General features: G+C 41.0%; 1 protein-coding gene across 1 annotated transcript; it reads left to right on the forward strand.

Moving 5' to 3' along the window:
• The first annotated feature begins 6627 nt into the window (after positions 1-6627).
• LOC113023844 (claudin-9-like) lies at positions 6628-8292 on the forward strand. Its single transcript, XM_026170250.1, has one exon. The coding sequence runs from the start codon at positions 6812-6814 to the stop codon at positions 7478-7480; it is 669 nt and encodes a 222-aa protein (XP_026026035.1). The 5' UTR covers positions 6628-6811; the 3' UTR covers positions 7481-8292.
• The last annotated feature ends 3130 nt before the right edge of the window (positions 8293-11422 follow it).

An 11422-nucleotide genomic window follows, 5' to 3' on the forward strand; every position in this document is an offset into this window, starting at 1 on the left:
CTGGATTGCAGCCATTCAAAGATCAAATATAACGTCCCAGAACACTCCAGCTCACAGGTTAGTCTGCTCCAAGCATTTACACGAAGGTCAGTGTCTTTTAGTACTTAATACGTCATTTTCATAACATAATTGGTGATATAGGTTACAAGCAAGTCTGGCACTGAACAGAAATTGTCGCGCTATGCTCCTTTATTTATTGTAAATAGTGAATTGTCCTGACACAATATTGCGTTTCGCTTCTGTTATTATGGTACATTGACAAAAACATATACTTTTATTCACAGGATAAAACAGGTTTTTTGTATCACTAATTGCCCAGTACGATTACAGCATACAATATTGTTGTCAAGACTTCATCTAACTAGCAAATGTTTTCCAGGCTACGTTGGTGATTCAGTTTTTTTTAATGTGTATGATATTTTTGTCATGCGATTTTAAAGCTGGTCCTACAACCGCATCCAAGAATAACATGCAGCTTATCTCAGAACTGTCGGTGAAAATTATTCTTGGAGCTAGGTTTAATTGAGCTGCATTTTAAAGAGGTGCAATTTCACAATTTGTGTATATTTTCTAAGTTCACTATTTTGTCATGTGTTGAGAAAAACACAGATTAAAAAATTACATGGTCTAATATTTACATTTAGCATAAGTGCAACATTATTTTTTCGTTTTTTTTTTTTTTAAAGACTCGAAAGGACTTGAAATTCAAAGTTTCAGACTTGTGACTTGACTCGGACTTTTACACCAGTGACTTGAGACTCGACTCTGACTTGCCTGACATTACTTGAGACTTGACTTGAGACTTGAGGATAAAGACTTGAGACTTACTTGAGACTTGCAAAACAATGACTTGGTCCCACCTCTGGGTCTTACTATGGGTCGCAGCTGGTCCAGGATGAGCCTTTCCAGGGTCTTCATGATGTGGGAGGTCAGTGCCACGGGCCTGTAATCCTGGGGGCCACTGGGACGAGGCGTCTTTGGTACAGGGACGAGGCATGATGTCTTCCACATCACCGGGACCCTCTGCAGACTCAGACTCAGCATAAACAGTTTATGAAAGACTCCACACAGCTGGGGGGCACAGGTCTTGAGGACAAGGGGACTCACTCCGTCTGGTCCAGCAGACTTGCCTGAGTGAAGTCTCCTCATTTGCATCTCAACCTGGTATTGAGTGAAGGTGATGGGTGGGGGAGGGGTGTCAGGAATCTCACAGGAGGCAACATGTGAAGAGAGAGGCTGGCACAGTGGTGTGGCTCTGGATTCCAGGCTGACTGCAGGTGAGGTTGTGGGGGTGGGAGCAGACACTGTGGTGTCGAATCTATTGAAAAACAGATTCAACTCGTCGGCTCTATTCTCACCTCCCTCAGCTCCCCTGCTGTTGGTTGGCCTGAATCCAGTGATGGTCTTCATGCCCCTCCACACCTCTCTCATGCTGTTCTGCTGGAGTTTCCACTCCAGCTTCCTCCTGTAATTGTCCTTAGCCTCTCTGATCTTGTCCTTTAGTAACACCTGGATCTTCCTCACCTCCTCTTTGTTGCCCCCTCTGAAAGCCCTCTTCTTGTTGTTGAGGAGGGCTTTGATGTCCTTAGTCACCCACGGCTTGTTATTTGGGTAACAATGAACAGTCTGAGCTGGAACAATGGAGTCGGTGCAGAAAGTTATGTAGCCTGTGATACACTCAGTAAGCCCATTGATGTCCTCGGCGTGAGGCTCACAGAGTGTTTCCCAGTCGGTCACCTCGAAACAGCCCTGTAGTTCTGCTAAGGCCTCCTCTGACCACCTCCTAACAGTCCTGGTGGTCACAGGTTCCCTCCTCACAATTGGCACATAGCGGGGGGTGAGGTGAATCAGGTTATGATCTGACCTACCAAGTGGGGGGAGGGAGGAGGAGCTGTATGCATCCTTGACGTTAGCATACAGTAAGTCTAAAGTTTTCTCTCCCCTGGTGGGACAGTCCACATATTGTTTGAATGTTGGTAGTGTATTGTCCAGTGATACATGGTTGAAGTCACCCGAGATCACAATAAAGGCACTCGGGTGCTGAGTCTGTAGCCGAGCTATGGCAGAGTGGATAGTGTCACATGCAGCTGTGGGGTTAGCAGAGGGGGGAACATAGACAGCCACAAAGATGACGTGAGAGAATTCCCTGGGTAAATAATACGGCCTGAGTCCAACAGCACACAGTTCAGTGTCCGGGCAACAAATCCTTTCTTTGATTGTTATGTTGGCAGGGTTACACCACCGGTTGTTAACTAAAACAGCAAGCCCACCTCCTTTACGCTTACCGCTAGCGATGCTGTCCCTGTCCGCCCGAACAGTGTGGAAGCCTTCCACGGAAGCATTCTCATCGGGAATGTCCTGGTGCAGCCATGATTCGGTGAAACACATCAGGCTACACTCTCGGTATTCCCTCTGACTCCGTACCAGTGCTGAGAGCTCGTCGATTTTAATTGCCAACGATCGCACATTTCCCATCACGATAGACGGCAGACACGGTTTAAACCTCCTCCTCGCTTCGAGCCTCCGCTGTCTCACCGTCACCTTTTTTCTTCTCTTCTGTCCTTGACCTCTGCATCCCCGATGTGTTTTCCTCCAAATTTCAGCTGGTACTTCTGCGGGCCTGGCCAGCGAGCTGGCCAGCATCAGGGCGATCAGCTGATCTCTGGAGTAAACAGTCCGTGCGTGTAGGAGATGTGCCGCGGTCCCGTTCCATGATAAAAGTAACAGTTCCACGGCCACCAGAAGAACAAAAACTCTCTCAATCCACATGATTGAGTAAGAGATAGAAAACGGAGGAAAATACAAGTCAGAAAAAAAAAAGAATACGTAAGAAAAAAGAGCTAAACTAAGAGAAAAGCAGGAGCGACTGTAACAGGCTGCACGCTGGTTGGCGCATGCGCACTAAGATGTCCTTTAACATGCGTTGGCTCATTAACCCACTGAGCCAGGTTAAAAGAGTCCGTTAAGGCAAGGAAGTCTTTAGCAAATGAGTCATCCTTACAGCAAGTGTGTATGTTAAAATCACCGACAATGAAAACACAACCATACTTAAAAAGAACGGAGCCTAGGAGATCAGCAAAGTCCGTGATAAAATATTTGCTATATTTAGGCGGTCGATAAACCACCACACAGAGTGTGGTCGTGGATGCAGTCATCTCCAATAATTGGACTTCAAAGCTAGAGTAGGTAGGTGAGGGTAGCTGCCGAACTGCATACGAATTCTTAAAAACCGAGGCTACGCCGCCACCCTTACCAGTAAGCCTTGGTGAGCTAAAAGCAACACAGTCCGACGGAAGAAGTTCAGTAAAAGGGATGAACTCACCAGGACGAATCCAGGTTTCAGTCAGGAATAAGGCATCCACTTAACACACTGTTTGCTGCTACAGCTACACATGTTTCTTTTCCAACTATTTATTTATAAGTGACTTATGTATGTATATATATGTATATATTGTACTATTCTTAGTTAGCGTATTGTCTGTCTTGTCTTAATGTTGGTTTAAAATGGAGCACTGTAACAAAAAATAATTTCCCCCAGGGATCAATAAAGTATTCTGATTCTGATTCTGATTCTGAATCCCATTAGTGGAGATGAAGTCATTTAAAAGAAAGGTCTTATTGACCAGCAACCTGACATTAAGCAATGCCATCCGTATCCTAGGGGCTAAGTCGCCACGGGTGGTGCGTCGTAGGACACTTAGGTTGCTTCGGCAAACGCCGCGTCGGAGCAATGTTATCCAAACCCGAGCAGGAGAACATGCCACTGGAATCGCAGGGTAGACTTCGTGGTCGGCCAAGCAGATCCAACGGTGGGTGAGCAACTTAGCATCAGAGCGCTCCTGGGAAGGAGGGAAAGAAGATAAAATATCCAGGCTGGCATGTGGGTAGCCTGTGGCTCTGGCTTTAAAGTAGAGCCTGAAGCGAACGCGATGGCCGCTCCTTCTACTGCGTTTCCTATAGCGTTTCTTGTGTAGATTCGGAATAGGTAGGTGGAGGAAGCCGGTCGGAGGGTCCGGTCGGAGGGTCCGGTCGGAGGGTCCGGTCGGGGCGCGGTGGCGTCACTCAGGTTCCAGCAAGGATCAGGCCGAGAGGAATGAGAGAGTCTTAGATTTAAAAGTGTTTGCCTGTCGTATGTAATCAGTGCACAGCCATTAGATGCGCATACAACTAAAAGGATAAAAAAATACAATGCCAAGGTCCATAAAGAGCGTAGAGAGGGTAAGAAGCAGCGAAGCAGATGTAGCCGAGGACGGCAAGCCACGTACACCGGTGCCATCTTGCAAGGCAACACTGTCACAACCCGGCTCATAGGAAGTGACAAACAAATGGGAGACCACACACAGGCTTTTAAAGACTGTAAGACATATTTAATGAAAATAAGGTAAAGCAACTTAAACACAAGTTAAAGGACATAACAGCCATAACTGAAACTTCCAAATAAACATAACACGTCAGAGGAAGCCAAAAGCCAGCCACCCTGGTTCAGTCAAGGTGTCTTTATATACACTGGGACTGGCCCCTCAGGTGTGCTGCATCAGTAATTGGGTCAGCTCCACCTACCTGCAAGAAACAGGTAAAAGAAAAAGCAAAACACAAGGCCAGCCCACTGGCCGTCACACTTCCCCCCCATAGAACAGGGTCTCACCCTGAATTGGCAAACACACTTTAGGTAAGATGTTGATAAGTAGGCTCAAAATAGCATTTTAATTTGCTTAAAAATAGACTTTACATATTAAATTTTATGCTATTTCATTACATTTCACATCATGGTAAAGCTACTTCTTTTTTAATGTGTGCAAGTGGTTTTATGGTGTTCTTAGTATATTTGAATTATAATTTAATGTTATATCTTTACAACTGCAACAAGCAGGAGGAACACACCTAATCCCATTGTATTCTGAATACAGTGATCACAAAGGCTTTCAGTTCTGTACTAAACACAAGAAGCATAACAAAGTAAATGCTATAAAAACTCGGACTTTTATGTCTAGGTGTCAACAATTTGCTCTTAAATGTGGCCCCTTTTACCATTTTTCTGATATTGTGGGAATTAAGTATGAACCAACCAAATGCAAAAGGGCCACTTTCATAAGTAAATAATAGCTCAAATAATAAAAAAAGATAATTGTGTCCTGTAAAACCTTTACACCAACAGTGATTATTAACTGCGGGAATGGGTAATTCTTATAAGTAATTTCTGTATATTGTAAGGTGGAAATCCATTCTGAATATGGAGTCAGATTTTCACATCTTAAATGGTCTTTTTCAACAGTGTTAGCAAACATTTCTCTGTTAACACGTTTTATTTGTATGTTTCTTTAATGCTGTGAGACATGTCAAATATGGATTTTGCTTAGTTTTTACCCTCATAACTCCCACTGCACATCGTCAGCTCATAAACAAACAACACATTACCAGACACAGCATTACTCTTAAAAGTGCATACTAAAATTAAAATTAAACAAATACAACTCCATTAAATTACCTGTTATATGGATTATTAAATTGCCTTCATTATCGTTCATTTTGTCACTTTCACACTAATTTATGTAGAGTTATAAATGGACCAAAGGTTTAGAAGCCGACTCGACTTTTAGGTAATTTATTCAGAGACAGTGTTTTTACTCTCAGAAAGTCTGGCGTTATTTAGTAGGTTTATTTTGAGCTGGAGAAGCAGTGACAACAAACAAGGGACCTCATGTTGAAACAATGAAACCAGCTGTGTCAGAAGGAGTATAAGTGGATGCTATTCAAAACTGTTAACAGGATATCACCATCAGGAAAGCCTGTGTAGCACGGAAATAATGAAAACATAGGCCTCAAATGGACCTTATGCCAGTGTGGTAGTGTTAGCAGTGTCTCTAATGTCATCTAGTGGCTGTCTGATCACAGAACAACTTACAAAAACCAAACAAATTTTTTGTCAGCTTAAAACTTAAAACATTATATAATATATAAAGCAATATATTATATAATTTATTATATATTATATATAATTTAATATGTTACTTTTAGTTCTTATTAGAGTTTTTCCAATTCTGTAGTATCCCACTATAGTCAGTTTGGCATATGCTAATGAGCTTCAAACTACTCCCTGACTTCATCCTCCGCCTCATTCTGCCCACTCAAGCTCAAAGAGATGAGAACATAGTAGCAAGCAACAATGTCTGTAACAAAGTGTCCTAGTGTCCTTGTGCTGTTATTTCATTTTTTGCATAACCAGCTCTGTGTATGTGGTGTGTATTTAGTATGCACTATTACACTGCTGCCCTCCTACATCTCTGTGTGTGAGACAAACTGGTCAGTCACAACAGAAGAAAGACATCAACTACTTGCATCATATGGCTACTCTCCATCACTAGAAACACACAAATGATTAACAAACCATCACATCGTCTGTGGATAACAGATTAAAGTAAGTGTTGAAATTTGTGTAAGATATGTTATTGAAAGGACTACATTTTGACTGCTGTGTAAATTTTCTGATACTACTTTATGTCTTAGCAAATTTGAAATGTGTCTCTATGAAATTAATTTCCTGAAGTTGATTTCATCTTTGCAGCATACCTATTGGAAGAAAAAGAAAGCACACTGAGGAGAAGAAGTGCCTTTGAGGCAACTGCTGTTGTGATTTGGAGCTATATAAATAAAATTCAGTTGAACTGAACTGAATTGAAGGGACCCATACAAACAGCTTAAAATCCCTTTAAATGACTGGAATATAGTGGAGAAGAAAAGAAAAAAACTGAACCAGGGTATTTCAAAGAAAAGATCACTTTTGGGTATTTTTTTTAAAGTTTCATAAGCAACAATGGCATCAACAGGTCTTCAGCTGATGGGTTTGGTGCTGGCTCTGCTGGGTTGGGTTTGTGGGGCGCTGGTGTGTGCTGCTCCTCTGTGGCGTGTATCTGCATTCGTAGGTGGAGAGATAGTCATTGCTCAGGTGTTGTGGGAAGGACTGTGGATGAACTGTCTGTCTCAGACCACAGGACAGATCCAGTGCAAGACCTATGACTCCACCCTGGCACTGCCTATGTTTACCCAAGCAGCCCGGAGCCTCGCAGTTCTGTCTTTACTTCTCTGTCTTCTGGCCATCATCCTCGGGGTGTCAGGAGCCAAGTGTACTCACTGCATGGGAGACAATAACCAGGACTCCAAGGCAAGACTGGAAAGGATAGCAGGGGTGCTCTTCATTGTGGCTGGGCTTGCCTACTTGATACCCATCTGTGGAACTGCCTATGCAATCATCAGGGACTTCTATGATCCAAATGTTGCTGCGCCTTTGAAAAGAGAACTGGGGCCGGCATTGTACCTGGGTTGGGGGGCCAGCATACTGCTCCTGGTGGGGGGAGCTCTGCTGCACATCGGCTCTCCTCCACCAGGAGCAAGAGCTCTGCCCATTATCGGAAGACCAGCAAAAGACGACCAACAAACAGTAGCAACAGGAGAGGTAAAGCAACAAGAGAAATCCTTTGTATGAAACCAGTGGGTATTTGAACAGATACAGAGGTCACAACTTCATTATTTAAGTTTCTGGAAACTGCAAGGTCATTATCTACAAGGGGATATTCAGAACATAATAGGTTTCATAGTATTATAAAGTTAAGTTTGGTTTGTTAAATTAAGTTTATTTAATAAGGGGGAAGGCTTATGACTTTTTTACTCTCAAAAATGATATAAATTGCATGACAAATATTTAATGACTAAATTGCAAAAATATGGCTTATGTAACAAATGTGATACAAATTAAAACTCATATATGCAGATTAAAATTTGAAATAATGTTATATATATTTTGTCTAAAAGTTCAACAAACACTCCATTATCAAAAAAAAAAAAAGATTTCTGGCAGTTATTTCATGATTCAGGTTTTAAAGAACTAATTAATCCTAATTTGAACAAGCTGCTAAGGAAATGGATAGAAGGGCTTTTTAAAAGAGTAGAAAGTGAAATGAGTTGTGGGTGGATTGCAGATGTTTACTAATGCATGTGACTTACATTTGTCAGATTCCAATCAGCCTCTGCTTGTGTTTGTGCGTGTGTGGGGGGGCTGTCTGTGTACAGAAGACCAGTGTGCATATTGTAGCTGTGTGAGCTGGTGTTTGCACTGAAAATATGTGTGGGCAGTTGGAGCAATGCCATTTACTTTTAACACACACAAAGAAATTGTTAAATTTCATTTTAGTCTGCTATTATTAGATATACATTTTATAGCTTGATGACAGTTGGGACTTTTTCCACTAGTAATAATTATTGATCTAAATGTTATTTCCAGTAAACACAGTTTTTCTATTTTAGTGTAATAAAACAAATACATTTTTACTTGTGTTTTTTCTGATTGTGTTTTAATACTGCATTTTTTTTCTGTCAAGTCAGCAAATGCAATGAATATAATACAATATACTTTACTAAGAATTGTTTTATTCCTATTGTTTTTAATTAATTATTTTATTTGGATTGTAATGACCTATGCACAACAATAAATGTGTTTGCCATCACAACAGCTGGTTGTCCTGTTCATATTTGATGTCTAATGAAACTGAGTAAACATGTATTGAATGTAACCATCCCAGAAAAAGATGTTCACAAAATTCTATTCCCAGTGCTCTTTATTGTCAAGACTTTACCACACATTGAACATTTCCTAATCTAATAAAAAAAAATCCAAGCTGGGTTTGCTTTAAAAAAATGGCCTCAAGAGCAACACACATTCTCGCTGAAGGACAGCTGCAATGATATGTTAATGATTACCTCACATGTCACCGATTATGAACACAGAACAAAATTTGTCCTTTGAGGTCTTTTCAGTCTGAACTTGAACGTTATGCAGAATCTAGATTATCATTTAAGCATTCGGCTCACATTGTTCTTGTTAACCATTTCCCATTTACTGCATGTTTGTTCTACCGTGTGTGTGTGTGTGTGTGTGTGTGTGTGTGTGTGTGTGTGTGTTTTAACCATACAGAGTATGAGTAAGAGAAGAATGAAATGCTGCTGGATCTTAAAGCACTTTGAGTAGTAATAGCACCCAAAAAACACAAGGGGGCACAAGTAAACTGTAAGGAAACAATGCACTATTCCAACAACAACCTTTATATATTACTTTTGGGACCGGTTTAGGTGTCATTATGTGTTATGTGATCAGTGTTTAGTTTTACATCAGAAAGAAACAAAGCACACATCACCTGAGAAGATGTGTCTCTATGTAGTGTTTCCTTTATGCTGCCCTCACAGCAACATATTGAACTTTTGTTAAAAAGTTTTTTTTAAAGGTAGGCCTCTTTTGTGCAATTGGGCAATATATTGATGAGGAGTTCTTCTTTTTGGAATGGAACAAACAGTGAGTTTATTTTCAGTCACCCTTATCGCTTTTGTTTTGACACAACATAATTCACAGTCTAATTATTTCCAAGCACCCTCAGCTGCAATATGGTACAATTTGTCAGAGGAAAAATTGTATATAATGTGATCAGCTTCATGAGATGTGCTCTTTTTATTGATCACTAAGCAATCTACATGTCAAATTCAGTTAAGGTGAAATGTAAACATAAAAAATGTCATTTTAAAACTGAAAACTACCTGAATTCTAGTCAACTTTTTTCACACCTTTCTTAAGCGTCTTTTCTCTTGGGACTAGAAGAATAAGTTCCCTGCTGAACTCGGGGTCAGCTCTGGAGCCTCAGCATAAAAAGTTAAACATCAAGCTGCAAAGCTAGAGTGGCCTCAGTCATGATTACCTCTCCACAGGTAATTCATTAAGAGTGTTCTCACCAGTGAATTTGACAACAACACGCTAAATGCAAGGAAATCTTTACAATTAGTCATTAAATAGCATGTAGCATGTGTGGTTGTCTTTCTATGTTATGGACTGTTATGGACTCAAAGCATGTACAACCCTGTCTGTCAAGAGATTTTTGTTTTTATATAATTTGATCAGCTTCATGAAATGTGTTTTTCTGTTGTTTAAGCAATCTAAATGTCTATGTGACTTTTTCACCTAATAATTTTTGATGAACTCTTTCAGCTACTGAACCATTTCCTCTTTTTGAGAACAGATGTAGAAAAGGGAAATAAACCGTTGCTTTTAGTACACTCTGTACAGTGTAGGTAAGTGTAGACAGGAAACTACAGGTCTGCAGAGCATGTTTTTTATAGAAGTGAAATTATAATCTTAAGTGTGTGCTGATTCTGAGTGACGTTGTTATTTTTGTACGCACACACACACACACACACACACACACACAGACATGTATAAAATAAAGGAACGCAGGCAGCAGTGTGCAGTTGCAGGGTGCGTTTGCTGCTGCCCACGCGTGTAAAAATGACTGCAGTCTCTGTGTTTTCTAACTCAGGTGTCTTAGCTGAAGAATTACAGGGTGATTTAAAGAAATCCCCTGTCACTGTCATACTGTCAAAGCTCTTTCCTGTGCCTGTACAAACAAATATATTCTGAAATGGAGATTATGTTTTAAAAAATCATGTTCATGTTCAATATATGAATATATGGGAATAATTAACAAAACCAAATGGCCTGTATTTATATAGCGCTTTACTAGTCCCTAAGGACCCCAAAGCGCTTTACATATCCAGTCATCCACCCATTCACACACACATTCACACACTGGTGATGGCAGCTACATTGTAGCTGTTAGGTATTTTAGTACCATGGGAGCATTTACTGGATATTGTTTTATAGTGACATTATGCAGGAAAACTCTGTCATTCAATAAGGCCCCTTTGTTTTAGTTATTTTTCTCTTTGACCCAAGAATTGATGTGTGAGAATCACAGGCTGGTACAAGGTTGAAATACCACAGAGATCACTCCCTCAGCTACATTAGTTTCTTAATCTTTTAGGAGACGCCTGTTGAAGGCCAAATGGTTTGTTTCAGATTTCACTAATGAAAGAACTCTTCGTTTTGTGCCTTGAAAATATGTCGCTGAGATAATCACAATTGTAGCTGAACTGATAAACTACACAAAGGATGCTTCTTCACCCAAGGGCAGGAAGACGCTGCCTTATCTTGGTCTGTACTGGTTTAAACTGATAAATCTGCTGTCTCATGAATTTTACCCTCTATATAAACTGTTGTACTTGTGAATAAAGTTGAGTCACTTTGGGAAGACAATCTAAAGCAGTCTCTGTTTTCTTGTTCTCCCAAGCTGCTCCCGAGCTCGTACTAACACGCTGAATGGCATGCTTGAATATTACTTGAGAATATATTTGACTGTGTTACAGACTAAGGGACATTCTCTGCTGATAGGTGAAGGTACATTCTCTGCTGATAGACGTCCACGCCTCGGAGGAAGCCGATCCACGGAGTAGGCCTTGGAAACCGTTTCCTTCAGTAGCCACAGCCACCCTGGGGCGCACTGACAGAGGTGAGGCTGCCGGACACTGGCGCCACCGAGCCCTCTGACCA

Source organism: Astatotilapia calliptera, chromosome 6 (genome assembly GCF_900246225.1).
Source record: "Astatotilapia calliptera chromosome 6, fAstCal1.2, whole genome shotgun sequence".
Lineage (NCBI taxonomy): Eukaryota > Metazoa > Chordata > Actinopteri > Cichliformes > Cichlidae > Astatotilapia > Astatotilapia calliptera.